Genomic DNA, 17,023 nt, shown 5'->3' with positions numbered 1-17,023 from the left:
TCATTATGACGCCATGGCTCTCGAACTATATATTTATACAGAAAGGCAGTATAAGTGAGCATTGCATCACCTTAACATAGTCGAGTACAACAGACTTAATTAATATTTCCGGAGCATTTCAAATCAATACACCCGTATTAACAATACATTAAGAGTAGTAAACTCTCAGTTATATGATCGCTTGGATATTACTGTCACAACTTAAAAATAAAAGGCGATTTTCAGGGATTAGTCTACAGAGTTTTATTCAGTCCACCGAAAGTAGCCTATGTGAGCTTTAACAAGTTTGTCCACTAAACATCGCATTGTCCCACCTGCAAAGCAGTTTTATTAAACTTCCTATCCTCACGATATCCAGTTTTTCTTGAAAGTTCTGTCTTGAAAATGGCGTTGTAATTGTATCAAAAACTGGAATTATCAAGTTGGTGTAAACTAGTTTATTTGAGTTGGTTAATGTAATTATATTTAGTCTTACCAATTGAAACAACTAGCATAATAAGCATTGCAACCGATGTACGTCGTTTTCACATTAGCCAACTAAACTGAGCACTGAAGCACTGCACCGGTCTGCCTCAGTATCCAATCAAAGGTTTACGTGTCACGTTCAATTCTGAAGGCCTCAGGGAAGATTTCTATTAGCCTGGTAACACATGATAGCTGAAATATGATTGGATGAAAGCTCTAACATAAATAAACAACGCTGAAAGCTATGAAATCAAGAGAATGGACTATGGGGAATAATTTAATACATATTTATGAAAAGAAAATATTAAAATTAAATTAAATTAAAAAGGAAGTTCCTTCCTGAGTGGAAAAAGACATATTATTGTATTAAATGGGATTCAGGAATAGGAATGTCATCTCAGTTTTAAGAAATGACCCAAACCAATTGAGAGAGTTTTAACCCATTTAGGCCTAAAGCGCCTGGAAAAAATGCCTGTAAAACCTATAGGCGATTTCAGAAAAGCCCCCAAAACCTGAAGTTTTTCTAGAAATTCAGCAATTGTGTCAACGCCTACTACATTACTGATTTCTCAGCCCCTGTAACAGATAGGAACACAATTCAAAAAGTATTTGAGAGCTTACACCTGTGGCTTTCATGAGAATTTGAATTTGTATTTACAAATATTTACAATATTTACCTACACCTTCTCAAAAGTAAACAAAATATGTAAAAGTGCAGGATCAGCACAAAACAGTAGGAAAAAATGTAATAAGCTATATGACAAAGTATATAACAAAGTGAAATAAAGTATATAACTATATAATTATAAATATATAATTCTTATAGGGAAAGTTTTAACTTTTGAGTTGTTTACTTGTTTTATTATGAGCAGAAGGGAATACGATTAACATCTATTTTGTTGTCCGTGTAGTTTTTACATACCAGGGATATTTAATGCTCATTTGGACACTATGGATGGAGAATGGACCTGACAGTGTCAACCTCTGAGTTGTTTACTTGTTGTATTATGAGCAGAAGGGAATAAGATTTTGATCAACAATTATAACTATTTTGTTGTCCATATAGTTTTTACATACCAGTGATATTTTTATGCTCATTAGGATACTATCACTGAGATACAGATGAACTAGTTTAGTGTCAAATATTCCATTAAAAGGGAAAAAACAGGAATAATTTAAATAAAAAACAAAACAAATTTTTAGTACATCTTATTTATCAACTGATAAATACTGTATGCTGGGCTGAAATGGAAGGCAACCAAAGCATTCACTATAATAAAGTCAAACGAGGATTCAGTAGCATTAACTGATTATAAACAACATTCTATAGGGACTGATTATTGTTTTGAAATACTAGAATATATAATAATGCAAAGAATATAGAGTTGTCGATATAATTCGCTCGTTCACACTCGCTCACTGGAGAAAGTTTTAACAACATAGCAAGCTAGCTTAGTGTTAATATAGCCCTCTATGATACCATATTCCCTTTCATTTACCTCGAGTAAACCTACATTTAAGCAAGTAACAATCGTTAACAACTACAGATAACCATATTCTGTAACTACCAGTACTCACAACTCACTCCTTGCCTAATTTACTTTGAGCTATAATCCTGGCTGTCGCGGAGGAGACGTTACTTAGCAAAGCGAGAAAGCCAACGATTTTTTTTTTAAACTACTAATGGCAAAACATTTGAGGCACTATCACATGTCTATTCTGATGCATTTCATTGGCCCAGAGGCCGACACTTTGGGCAAAAACCCCCCTTATACAGAGAAAACGACACAAACGCTTTCCCGGCCTTAAAGGTAGAATGACGCAACAGCGCTCCCGGCTTTAATGGTAGAACAGCGGTAATGCTTTCCCGGCTTAAATGGGTTAATAAACAGTTTTGGAATTTAAATCTATTGCCAGCAGCAGTTTTTATTCTTGTATAATCTTAATGGAATTCATTGTTTGAATTAATTTGCACCGAATTTAGTTTTTTTTTTTTCCATAAAATTCGGGACGGTTCCGGGACGTTTCGGGACGGTTGAAAATGATTTTCGGGACGGTTCCGGGACGGTGGTGAAAAAAGTTAATTTTAATCCCTGATTATCGTGCATCCCTAGTTAGCAGCAAGCTAACATAACGGTTAGGAGCTTCATTTAAGACCTACAATATTCAGTTTGCCCTGACAATGTTCGTATAGTATAAACACAACAAACTGAGTCGATGTAGACATATAAAAGTCGTGTAAACACCTTTATTCACATAAAAATATTTCCAGTTAAACAGACTCCCGGGACCCAGGATTAGCAGCTAGCTTCTACATTGATCTTCAATGAAAGCGTTAGCACCAAGCTAACAATAACGGTCGAGAGCTTAATTTAAGACCTACAATATTAAGTTTGCCCTGACAGTGTTCGTATAGTTTATAAACAACAAACCGAGTAGATGTAGACATATAAAAGTCGTATATACACCTGTATTCAGCTTGATTCACATCAAATATTTTCCGAAGCAGACCTCCAAGGCTCCACCATTTTCTTTGAAATGTTTTGATTACACCCGCCCTTCTGCAGAACGGCGAGCTCCAATTCTGACACACGCCGAGCTGATTGGTTACCGCCTGGTAAACATTTGCATAAAGTTAAAGGTTCGTCAACTTTGAAAGTCAGGCGGCGGCGAATCTGGGCTCAACAGGCGAACATCGTCTCCATTCATTCCCAATAGGGGCGGGACGAATTTTGTCTGTGTGTGAACGTACCGTGAGGATGCTAGTCAAGAACTCGCCTTGGTCTCAACCCCAAAGCTCTCATCAAAGAAAATCACAACAAATCCTGGTCGCTGAACTCAGCCCTAATACCATTATAAGCCTACAGCACATGGTGATATGACTCTTTAGGAGGCATTTTACGTTGTTTAAAGTTAAAATGGTGCCATTGGTAGTACTACTACAGTCAGGCCTTCAAAATAATGTCAACAACAGTTAGGCCTACAGGTCGCATTCACCGTTAAAAACATTACAAATTAATTAATCAATTTTGCGAGGGCAAAACCATGTTCCCCGCCTATCTGCCCAAATCATATACTCGTCCCGGTACGGAAGCACACTTCTTAAGAAAACAAGGAAGATGTAATGGTGGCAGGTTACTTGTGCAACATAATTTTTTTATCCATTTAGTATGAAAAGACAACTTAACAGTAATTTGTCGTAACAATTACGCAATAAAACAGAGATTTACAACAATGCATATTTATGAGTGTGAGTGAAATGTTTGCCGTGGTTTCAGCGATGTGTGTGCACCCATATGCTTCCACACACTCCAGATGTAAACCAGTGTAGAGAGTTTTGTGGGGCTGTACAATGAAGGATATAGGAGTTGCTGTTGGCGGTTAAAAATACTGTAAAAGTCTGTTTCGCTGCCACTAAGGTGCGGTGAAGACGTGCCTTTGAAACCTGGTATGTTGACATACTCCACATTTCTAGTTTCCATCTGGGACATGGAGAGAAAGGCTTCTCTGAGATGTGGTTGATTCTTGAAATCTAGTCTGAGAGGGGATAATGCAATGCTTGGCTTTGCTTTACAATTTTGTGATGTCACGATTCATGTAGGACTAACAAGTGGCATATGGAAGTGATGGTAAATGCATCACGTGCACCTGTCAGGCCTCAGGCAGTGACATCACCTGGAAATCAGTTTTCTCTATCCCTTCCTATGCTGATAATGGCCATGTGCTCAGCCTGTGTGCCTTCACACTCTACAATGGAAAGCCAAAAGAGTTTACATTCCTGTTCCTACTGAGAAGTGGGTCCTGATGGAAATAGCAGCATTGTGTGAAAGTGAAAAGAAAAGAGGGAAAGTGTAGTTTCAGACCTTTATTAGTCTGCAAAGTGAAAGAAGTAAGCATAGAACTCCTTAAAGAGGCTGTGGTATATGATCTGTGCCTTTTTCCTCTCTGTGAAAGTTGAGAAAAAAAAAACATATCCCTTAAAGAAAAGCCAGACAAGCTACAATATCAGACTGGGTCATCGGATAAGGGACAAGGGACGGCCTATTTACCCTTGTGCTCACACTTTTGTGTCATTGTTACGTAGTCTCCCATTGTGTTTCTACGTTTTCTTATTATGCATAAAGTTAATCTTTTTGGGGGCCAAGCAGATTTATTGGATGATATTGGGGAACAAGTAGCGAAACTGCGCAGGCACCCTGAGAGCTAACTTTCTAATATTCTTCCTCTTCAAAAATGAGCTGCAAAACAGGTAACCGGCTCATATCTCGACCAAGCCGAGTTCAGCGCTCCATAGGAGGGCAAACAGATCACAACAAAAAACAAAATGCTCAATGCCAGAAAAACTAAAAATATCTAAGTACCGCAATATGCAACAGGCAAACCGACACACAGGTGACATGTCCCTGGTTGGTGAAATGATTCATCTGTGTGTTTGTTTGTGCTGATTCCCGACTGACAGACCTGCAGACTGATTCGTCATTTCCTGTTTGTTAGATGGATCAGGAGGAGCCTCCTGGGCCTGATCACTCCCCTCCTCAGCCCGCCCCGAAACACCCCTGCAGACCGGCTCCAGAGCAACACCAGCATCGCCCACGCCGCCCTGCTCCCCATCCTGGGCCCTCAACATAGTCATCATCCCCTCGACGACTTCTCCCGCTGGATGTGACGACCACCACTCTGGTCATCGGCAGCTCCATGGTCCGAGATGTCCACTACCCCCCTTCAACAAGCGGCCCCTGCAAGGTCCACTGCCTCCCCGGAGCCAGGCGTGTTCCAATCGCTGATGGAAGTGGAACTATCCCTCCCCACCCCCACCACTCTGCACGTAGTCTCTCTACCTGGTCCACCTAGAGAAACCCTCGGCCAACCGCACCCACCGCCACTGCTTTGCCGTACACCTTCTCTACCCAATACCCTATGCTAGCCTTTATATACAATATACATTATCGCCTCCACCGAAATGTTTCTCTGTCCCTACATCCCTTACCCCTGTAACAGTAACCCTATTGGCACAGTAATCTGGTCTTGTCTGTATCATGTATTTACCACCAGATGTATGTATACATATGTCCAGTGACCAAATGCTGGCTGTGTATTGCCCCTGTTGCTTCCTTTCCCCTTCTGCCACACAACCCTTCCCCTTCCCCCCTTCCCCCCTTCCCCCCGGCCCACCTTCCTGTCTCCACCCGGCCGACCTCAAGCAGATGGGTCCCCCCTTATGTGCCGTGGTTCTGCTTAAGGTTTCTTCCTGCCTAACAGGGAGTTTTTCCTTGCCCCTGTTGCCGTTGTGCATGCACTAAGGGGTTTCAGGCTCTGGGCTCTGTTAAGCGCCGAGAGGCAATTGTATTGTTATGGCGCTATACAAATAAAATTGAATTGAATTTCTGGTACTACTGTGGGAAGACCCAAGGTCGAGACAATCAATATTTGATCTAATTAGGCTATAAGCATTTAAGCAAAGCACGCAAAAAATACTTAAAATCTTTCTCCAGTGTCAAAAATAAACCATGAAACAATGAAATGGTCAGCAATACAATACATTTATATACCAAGTTTGCTACAGATGATCTTCAGAGCAAGCCTCACAAAATGTATCCGATGGATTTCTTATTTTTGTCCAGCCTATCGAATTCAAAACCAGGAAAAGAGCTTGTTTCCTGGCTAATCTTTGGTCAATTAAACTTAAACTTAATTGAAATGTTGGAAACAGGAAGTGGAGCTGTATTAAAAATTCCTGATTTTTTCAGATGAGTTTGTTAAGTTATTTCTTTAAGTAAAGAAACATGCCTGATGTCGATAAGGAAGATAACAAATGAGAAATGTTTTCCGGGACTAAAGTATGTAACGTTAGTGGTAGCTAACACAAGATGTAATTATCATTATTTATTTTTTAATACAAATTTGCGTGATGCAATATTTGTGCTGTGAGAGTTATCTAACGTTTCTCATTCTCAAAGATCGCCTCATTAGACAAGTTGACAGGGAGGAGTAGTCGAGGTGAGTAGAGTAGGAGAGAGGGCAGAAAGAGAGGAGAGTGGAGGACGAGAGCACAGGCTGGGACCCTAAATGGGTCTACCCCACTGATCATGGGGAGTGTTCAGCATTTCACCACATCATGCTATTCAGTGTTTTTCAATGTAATATAGTATGAACAATGACCAATAATGCCACTTAAGTCCCTAAAGATTGATCTATTTTTTCTCTTAAAACAAGCACTGGTTTGGCGTACTTGAGTAGATCCGTACTCGGATGACCATGGCTCAATTGTTAGCACACATAACCGTGGATGTCAGCAGCCTAGCCTTTTCTGAAGGCTAGATAGGCTAAGTCAGAGAAAAGTCTTAATCATTTGAATGTCACAGACACATTGTTGAGGGAAAAGTCCATCACACACCCCGTGCTAAAAATATACTTCCTCGCTTCCTTGAGGTTTCCTGACAGGAACTGCTGGAGACATACCCTGGACTATGCAGATATCCAATCCTTTTTCAGAGATAACTTCAAACATTATTCCTGTTCAACATGTGTTCACAACTCAGAGGGCACAGAAGGTAGAAACAACTAATTGGATCATGCGGTTATATTCTGCCATATTCATGAAAGCACTTTTTCACATATAACTCCACTATGCAATTCAGCACGTAACAATGCAATTCATAACAGAGACAAGCAATATGATGACCAAACTGAAAAACATAAAAACACCTTAATTGCAAACTCCAATCACATCTTTCTCAGTAGATTACAAGATAAGAAGTCACAAGTAACCCGTGATCTAAAAAGCCCTGTAGCTCTGCAGTCTGAGGAGAAACATAGAAGAACAGACAGTCCTCTGTTAGCCTGGCATTGCATTACATAACTCTCAGGTAAAGAGTTGTCTATTTCTAGTTGCAGTTAGCATCGGCTAGCACAGTGAAAGAGCCCTTCAAGTGCTAAGACACAATACAAGTCTAGCTCTCTCCATGAATACAGTCAATGGAATTCGCCTTTTTCCCAGTATGGCAAAGCATAAAGCAACTCAAACGTTCCAAACACTGGTGTCAATCAATGCAACTCTATCGGTTTTTAAAAATATGAGCAACTGTCAGTTAAATGTAAACATTTTGGTGTTCACCATACACTGACAAATGGTACGTGGAACTGCCACCTCCCTCCAATGGTTGCGGCTAAACCTCCTCTGTTAGCCTGGCATTGCATTACATAACTCTCAGGTAAAGAGTTGTCTATTTCTAGTTGCAGTTAGCATCGGCTAGCACAGTGAAAGAGCCCTTCAAGTGCTAAGACACAATACAAGTCTAGCTCTCTCCATGAATACAGTCAATGGAATTCGCCTTTTTCCCAGTATGGCAAAGCATAAAGCAACTCAAACGTTCCAAACACTGGTGTCAATCAATGCAACTCTATCGGTTTTTAAAAATATGAGCAACTGTCAGTTAAATGTAAACATTTTGGTGTTCACCATACACTGACAAATGGTACGTGGAACTGCCACCTCCCTCCAATGGTTGCGGCTAAACCTACAGTAACCCGGTTATTTAATTTTAATTCAATACAAATAAAAATTACATTTATCGCAATGAACCAGATAATTTTTGCTTGCTGGCTGAGTCCGATTATATGCTTGCTAGCTTGTTGCAAGCTCTCCAGAAGAGAACGTTTATTTTGTTCATTCATTAGCTTACCAGACTACCCACTCACTGTAGTAGCCTCTATCGATGGGGCGCTTTTCAATCAGCTGTTATGTGAGTTTCCAGAGCATTGATATAGAAACAGTGATCAAAATGTTTTCACTGGATGTACTTAATGGTGTCCTGTTATCTAGAAAAATCGGGATACATGCCAGCCAATCAGAAAAGAGTATTTCACCGGGATATAATTATATAGCCTTGAAATAGGTCTTGATCACTAACTATCGCTATTGACTGATACAAAAAAGAAAATTGTTGTGATTGGCATCAATTGGCATTGCTAATCGCTAACGAGATGCTATCCAACTAAACCAACTTTCTTAACACAGTCAAACATCAAGCAAGTGCAACACAAGACAAAGCAAGAAGCCAAATAGGTTACTTACTAGTCCTGCAGAGTAGTACCCGGGCTATTTTAGGGTAGATCTGCTAATCTTACCCCTAAAGTACAATTGCTACATACTGTTACTTTAAAACAAAATAAAGGTATATATTTATTTATGCCATTATTTATAAATTGCTAATCGCTAACGAGATGCTAGCGGTTAAACCTAGCGAAACCTATTCAAATGTGCTTACTTTGACAAACTACTGAGTCAACAACTTTCTTAACACAGTCAAACATCCAGCAAGTGCAACACAAGACAAAGCAAGAAGCCAAATAAGTTACATACTAGTCCGGCAGAGTAGTACCCGGGCGGCTTCCAGAAAATGTACATAGCTAAGAAATATGCCTACGGACCCTTGTATGGCAATGGCACAGAGGGTATTCTCCATATTAAACGTCATTGTAGCGCCACAATTTATTAAAGCTGTTATTTAAGGGTAGAATTGCTAATCCTAGCCCTAAAGTACAATTACTACATACTGTTACCTTAAAACAAAATAAAGCTATATATTTATGCCTTTATTGATTTGTCTGTTTGTTTTAAGTAGGCCTATGGGCTATAACCTTACATGCCTTTAATAATAACCCATTGCCTATAAATGAAGATGTGGATCAAGCTGATCATTTTACTGAGATGTCTGAGCCCATGCCAACTGCTCTATTAGTGCTCCACAAAAAGAGGTGACATGTCTGCTAAGGTTCCTGATCTCTGAATATAATGACAATTAACTGTGGTATCCGTATTTTTATTTTTTTTAAGTTCCTGACAACAGAACTAGAGGGGTTCAGTAAACCATAACTTAAACATAAAGGTTTGAGCACCGCCTGGGATCTAGGTGTGAATGGCAGAGTTGCCCACTTAAAGAACATTCTACAGTCATCGTCATATGTTAAACCATTGAGATCTATGAGCAAAACTTTTACATGACCATTCAAGGACCTTTAATTCAATTTGTTCACAATCTACAATACACAAAATTGCGTACTTTACACCACAGATTGGGCCTAATTATTAGCCTAAGTGACAATAAAACAACAGCCTTTTCTATGCCTATAATGGGCTAATTTGGCATGTCAATTCATGTGGAAAACGTGTCATGCCGTAGACATTCACACAACTAAATATGAATTGGAAAAGTGCATTAACGTAATTCATTTTTCAGCCAAATGTAAAAAATCTGTGCTGCAAAGCTGGTATAGAACACGTTGGCTAAATGCTTGTGAAAGTCTACGCAACACAGTGGCTGAAAGTCCTTTGTGCTACAAAAGGCTTTTTTGAGATAAATAATGAAAATTGGTAGCCAAATGTGAGGTTGGGTGTCAAAAATGCAATAGAAACAATGCATGACACCCCATAAAGTGACTGACACAACATCTAAGGGGGAAAGCTACCCCATCTCCCATAGACTTGCATACAAAATTTAGGATTTTCTCAACCTAACCATGTTTCTATAATCTATAACTGTTTAAACATAGTTTTTCCCCAAAAGAAAGCTGTCTAAATGCATGTATCAGCCAGCACTTCAAATTCCTAAGAGGCACCAACCTAACTGTCTGTCTCTAGCTGGTACGGACACTAGCTAACGTTTGTGTACAGTAAAGGAAATAAAGAAAACAATCTGAATGAATGATGAAACAAAAGCTACGAAAAGCATCTCTTGAATGGAAAATATATACGGTATTTTAGCTGTATCACATTTGTTGCCTTGTAACAGCATTCATTTTTATGAATTTACCAAATCTAAGCAGTTCCATTGAATTACTAGGTTACCAAGTTACCGGCATGGAATGTTTTGGAATGTAGTGTCAGAAATTGTCCACTGTTTTACCAACTGATTCCCTACATAGTGAACTGAATAGATTTTTCTATATAGTGAGTGGATAATTAGACAATCCGACCATAGCTTGTCTGATATGATCAAGACCAATAACCATACTTTTATTATACATATATTCTGGTGTTCAAACAGATACCATAGGTCTGGGGTTCAAACAGATACCATAGGTCCATGAAGTTCTGGTGTTCAAATAGACAGATACCATAGGTCCATTAAGTTCTGGTGTTCAAATAGACAGACACTATAGGTCTATGAAGTTCTGGTGTTCATTTAAAGAAAACAACCTGTGTTGCTTCAATTAGGCTAATTGAAAATCACAGGTTTACTCAATTTCTTTTCAATGATCACAGATTTTCTAACTTGTGTATCAGTGATCACAGGTGTATTGTCTTATGTTGCATTGAGTTTCTACTTTGAGCCCTGTATTTTCATAAGGAATATAATACATTTGATTTTGATTGTTCATAAAAGGAAATACTCAAGTCAACTTAGAAATAATACAATTATTGACAGGTGACAGTCATCTGACATTTAAGTGATAATTCACAGGGGTGTACTCACTTCTGATGCGTACCGTGTATTATGTTCAGTGTCGCATCACACAGGGTATGTTAAAACCTGAGGGAATGAAATTGTCATTCTGGACTATAGACAAAATACTGCCACTGCTCCTGATGTTGTCATCTCTTGCCACTTTCCTCCCAGAGCTTGGGGTAGATGGCCTGGTCCCTCACAGAGTGTTTTATTTTAGTCGGCTGCTCACCAACAGTCCATCCACACTTAAGCAATTAAGACTTGAGAGCTTTTTCTCTGAAACTCTGCATTACAGTGCATTCCAAAGCCTTTTCAATGTTGAAGATAAGACTGCTGTTTTTGGGTCACTATTTAAGAACCCTGCCTGTGACAATCTGTTTAATACATTCTGATGCTATTATCCACGTGCACAGTTGTGCACCGGGGCCTTCAACTTCTCTTTCTGTCCTGCTTTAAGCTAATTTTCACTAGTCTGTGCAGAATGTGGTACACACCTTTGTCAGATATCTTTTTGCATTGCAATTTCTTGAATAAAATAGCCTAATGTTCTTTCCACCCATTTTTAGACCATGGTTAAATCCAGAAGCCCCAATTGGCTGATAGAAAACTATTCTGGTTTCCTTAAACAGCACAACAAGTTCAGACACAAAGACATTATTGCAGAGGGATTTTCTAATGATGAATTAACCTTTTAAACATGATAATTTAGCATTTGCCTACATACCGTGCCACTGAAACATAGTGATGCAAAAATTGACCTTTAGCCTAAAGCACGCATGCCATTCAAAATCAGCTGTTTCTAACTATAATATTAACATTAAAAATGTCTACACCATATTTTTAAATGATTTCAGGCTCTTTGAATCGAAAAGAATGTGATTTTCTTTCAAAGGCAAGGAATTGTCTCACTTTTGAATGGTAGTGTAACGTCACAACCTCACACATATCACCATTCATGCAATGGTCACTGCGTACATTTTAAGGATATAGGATAGGATGCTAGGATATATCTAATTGTAGTTACAAGTAGCTAGGGCTTTGACTCCGAACTTCGAAATTCGAATATAATTCGAATATCAAAAAAAAAAAAAATATTCAAACGAATATTAGGCAGCCCTTAATATTCTAACTTGTTATGGGCATTATTTTTTTGTAAATGTCTTTGCTTGAACGTTGTTTTCAATTCAGATTCCGAAGCTTTTTCAGGCATGAAGTTGAATCGCGAGATCGTTAGCAAGGCTGTCATTGGCAGTGGAGGTCCGTGCATTTCACGACTAGGCCTTCAGCGATGTCCTACACGACAGTTAAACTGAGTGAATCCACCTCTTAATACCATTATTATGACGCCATGGCTCTCGAGCCATATATGTATACAGAAAGGCAGCATAAGTTAGCATTGCATCACCTTAACATAGTCGAGTACAACAGACTTTATTAATATTTCCGGAGCATTTAAAATCAATACAGCCGTATTAACAATTAATAGAAAGTAGCCTATGTGAGCTTTAACAAGTTTGTCCACTAAACATCGCATTGTCCCACCTGCAAAGCAATTACATTAAACTGACCCGATCCTCACGATATCCATTTTTTTCTTGAAAGGTCCGTCTTGAAAATGGCGTTTCTATTATATTAGCGACCAGATCGATATCTCCTTCTCCTTCAGCCATTGTGGGTTGAAAATAAACTTAAATTTCCTTTTTCGCTAATTCACCACCACCATTCGCCAACTAAAATGAGCACTTCCTGAGGCACTGCGTCAGTCTGCCGCACTTGTGCGTATCCAATTAAAGTGCGTATCCAATTAAAGTACGTGTACGTGTCACGTTCAACGTGATGCCTGCTAGCTTGCCCCAATGTTGCCAACTCGAATTCTGATTGGTTATCACAAATGTCTGTTTCAGTTCATTCAATTTAAATGATTTAAAAGTTCATTGACGTTGACTGATACACTGCCCTCTGGTGGACAAAACATATACAACTTAAGTTTTATACCATATAGGTCTTACTGAAGGCATTTAATGGTCAAACTATTATTAATAAATATTCAAATATATTCAAATATTAATATTAATAAACAAACGAACTTCGAATATGATTTTTAGGCAGGGGGTCAAAGCCCTACAAGTAGCAGAGTGTCATGCAAATGAATATATCTACTCCCAAATAGCCTTCCCCCTCACTCAGATCAACATTTGACATGATTTTGTGCATAGACTTCACCAAATACAGCATGTTCCTAGAAAAATGTTAAGTAAAAAATAATTTCAATATAATACGCCTAATGTCTAATACCATGGTTATTCAAGGCTTAGCAAAAGACAAAAAATATATTAAAACGTTAACCTGGATATCGCCCTCAAAACTTTTATTTCCATAGAAAATAGATCTGATCTCTCCTGTTCCCACAGGACGCACACAAGTGGGTACAAGTATGGCTGCTGAAAAATGTAAGCAAAAATGTAAGCTATGGATTTTTTTGTTTCAGTACATATCTTCCACAGTTGCAAATGTGTCCCATTAGGCAAATTCAGACATTTTACATACTAGGCCAAGATAAATTCTCTAGAATGGGTGCGATTACGGGATTGACATCACAAGCTGTTTTTGTCAAAGTAAGTAAACCGAAGACACTACCTTTTATATCAGCCTCCAAACCACACGCCCTGACAATGCAACACCCAGTTTGAAAGATATGAATTGGACATTTAAAATAGGTCTGACAAGCACTATGGTTTATTACTAAGAGAAGGGCTCCTAGCAAACACCGTCCAGAATCTGCACCACTGTCTGAACATTTCTTACATCTCATCTGACACATTTAGATCAAAGTACTCCTGCCAATTGATTAAAAAGTAACTGAACAAATTAATCGCACAATTTGCTGTGATCTATCATGCTTTATCACTTATTTTCCTTAAGACTGAACATTGTTAGAGCTGAGCTAATGGATATTTAAATGTAAAATCACTGAATTACTGCCGAACCAACACAAAGGAAATATGTTTGAATTCAAATACTAGCCTAATGTATCTTATCACCTTTGCACACAGATTATCTCCTGTGAACTACAGATTTCCATTAAAACCACCAAGGTACTCAAAATTGACTGCCAGCATGAAAGGCACGGACTATTATTTGTTATAAATAGCACGTAAAATGTGAAGGGACTTTTATTTTGAAACAGGCAGTAAGATAAAGACGCAGAGAAGCAGAGAGACATACTTTGGAGGAGAGATACTTCAGAAGGAGAGGATACTTCAGAAGGAGAGGATACTTCAGACAAGAGGCACATCTCATAATGTTATTTGCATGCTTCCTCTGTCCTGGTTCCTCAATGCTACAGTTTAAATCTTTCAAAGTGTGACATCACAAAGAATGTCTCTTTTCTCTAACTGCTGCCAAAGGAGCACACATTTCTTCCTATGCTTTCTTTCTTTCTTTATATGCTTTCTTGCTTTCTTTCTTCCTGCTTTCTTTTTTCTATGCTTTCTTTCTTCCTTACTTTCTTTGCTTTCTTTCTCTCTTCCTATGCTTTCTTTCTCTTTCTTTATATGCTTTCTTCCTTTCTTTCTTTCCTTGCTTGCTTTCTGTCAAGCTAAAAATCGAAAAATAAAATAGTGGTTTATGAACGTAAATAAATCAGCTAAACCAAGAAATGTTCTTAAATTGTCATCAAATCTACCAACTTTAATTTAAATCACTGTTTGCATAGAATTCAACATTAAGCAGGTCTAATTCAATTCAGAATTTGTTTAAATAATTGAAGCTTTTCCTTCTTAACACACTGTTTTTAAAAGGTCAAGAAAAGGTTTGGTTAAGAGGGGGGCTTTACGGATCCTGGATTTGGCATGTGGCGCGTGTTGTTGTCACCAACCAGTTGTGAACTGTTGCTTTATCTTGCCACCCTTACTATGCTTGTATAACTAAAATTGCCATGCATCAAGGCAGCCAACATAACTAATTAATCAAATCTAAACATAAACAACATTCCCATACACCTTGCCGGGCAGCCTCTCCCTCTCCTTCTATATCACATAATGCTAATACTGATATGATTAAGTGGCAATATTACATACTGTTGGTTGTTCACTGAAATTTATCTCCTCATCTGTTCATCAAATTGATGTTTACTAACCAAATTTTCTCTCTCTTATAGCGTGACCTTTGCTCGCAAATGCCCATGGCTGTGGAAACATTGTTCCTCATCACTATATCCATTAAGTACATCTACGCATCTTAGGCAGCCATTGTTGTTTCCTTCACGTTTTATTAGAGGGAGGGGCTAGGATGTAAGAAATGAAGGATGGGATGAAGGAAGGAAGCGAGAATGGATAAATGAAGGAAATGAGATTCACCCCAAGTCAGCAGGTCGCTAGTTCAGACGTTACCCGCTGGGTGAGTTGAAGTGCTCAATAAACTTGCAAACTTATAAATTCAACTGAGCTCTGTGTCAGGATGTCTTGGATGCCCCCAGATATTTTAACCATTACATTTCCACTAACATAAATTACACCCAGGTAGCCTCGCAATTCTTGCATATGTGCATTCTTTCTTTATTTTTGTATATGTTAAATATAAAAAATGAATCATAAAAATGAATTTTAATAGCACTATCTTAAAGAGATTGCTAGGCAAGGTTATTGGTCAGTTTCAACCAAGCCCTTCACTGATTGACTTCTGCCAGTATGCATGTATCTTTAGTTTCTAGCAGCCGTCTTGCTCTCAAACTATGGGCCCTTGTGTTGTCCATGCATTTCGGCATAATATTAGTATGCAGGCTGACGGTCTGCACTCTGTCTGAGCTGGAAGATGAAATAAACAATACAAATATGCGATCACATTGTAAAGGTTGCATTTACACCCACCCTCAATATGTTAGACAAATGTAAGCCAGGCAGCAAGGAAACATTAAGTATCTTAATTCTTTGAATCACAGACCATTTTTTTAAAGCAAGTCTCGGACACACAGAGTAGCCTACAGACTCGTTCAATTGAAAAACTGTTTTGTTTTGGCATCAAATATAGGCTTATTTAAATTAATAGGCTAGATTATGTTGAGACTGTATTATAGCGTTAAATAGAACATGTGCAAACGGGTTTTCCGTCCTCATTATTATAACCTAATTCACAACTAATACAACGTATGAATACTAGTATAAAACAAGGCTCAAATTGAGACTTGATGCGTGGGGAAAAAGCAGATTGAAAGCTACATTTATTTTTTTTCATCTAAATTTCCCTCTTAGCACGGCAGTGCACCATGATGAATGGCTTCCAACATCACAAAAAAAAAGTCTTGATATTTCCGCTCAGAGGACATCAATAGCAGTTGTTGTGCTATGCGAGGAAGGAAACATGGAATACCAACCTAAGGCCCCGGCCGATGAGATCTCCCCAGTAGTATGCAAGTAGCAACACAAACTTTTGAAGTAATGTTCGCGTAGTTAGCCAAATATGCTAACGTTACTTCACTTAGCTGTAGAAGACAACCTGTTGCAAGACTTCAGAAATTGTAGGCAACGAACTTAATTCTAAATAAATCAAAGTTGAAATAAACCTCGAGCGTGTGAGCTAAAGTTAGTCGACGTAAATTCGCCGTTAAGAGTTGTCTAAATGTCCTTATTATCTAGCCTTATGTCAGTGCCGATTCAACATTGAAGCATTTTTCTCTTACCGTGTGCCCTAAGCAAAACAATTTGCTGTTCATCATTCGGTTGCGAAGGAATCCAGACTTTATATCTGAAGGTCGTTGAAGATCTTCCTTAAAATAAATTCGGGGGATTATTCCAAAATCACCGAAATCCTGTGTACAGTTTCACATAATCTACGCCATCCCGTGATTACTTTCTTGAGGATTTCTTGGACGAAGTATGTCCATGGAGAAGGACTAACTAGCCTAGTCTCTTGGACAATTTTACGAGTTTGACGTCAGCGAGTGGAAACCAATTACAGTCGAGCAGAAGCACAGACTGAGGGGGTCGCATTGTCCCAGTGAAGACAGCCCAACCCAGCCTATGATTCGAGCCCACAGATGACCTAATGGAGACCCAACAGAAGTAGTCTGTAGCCCGTGACCTGAGGAAACATATATATTACTTTCCATGTCC

General features: G+C 38.7%; 1 protein-coding gene across 1 annotated transcript in view; it reads right to left on the bottom strand.

Annotated features, from left to right (window-relative positions):
• tnfrsfa (tumor necrosis factor receptor superfamily, member a) overlaps positions 1 to 16,769 on the bottom strand; it is a 45,365-nt gene extending 28,596 nt beyond the window's left edge. The window contains exon 1 of the mRNA XM_080838210.1: positions 16,591 to 16,769. Within this exon, the coding sequence (XP_080694336.1) occupies positions 16,591 to 16,626 (36 nt within the window). The 5' untranslated portion in view covers positions 16,627 to 16,769. The remainder of the gene's footprint in view (positions 1 to 16,590) is intronic.
• Between the last annotated feature and the right edge of the window lie 254 nt (positions 16,770 to 17,023).

Source organism: Sprattus sprattus (assembly GCF_963457725.1).
Source record: "Sprattus sprattus genome assembly, chromosome: 5".
NCBI classification, from domain to species: Eukaryota; Metazoa; Chordata; class Actinopteri; order Clupeiformes; family Clupeidae; genus Sprattus; species Sprattus sprattus.
This window is presented reverse-complemented; position numbering and strand designations above follow the sequence as displayed.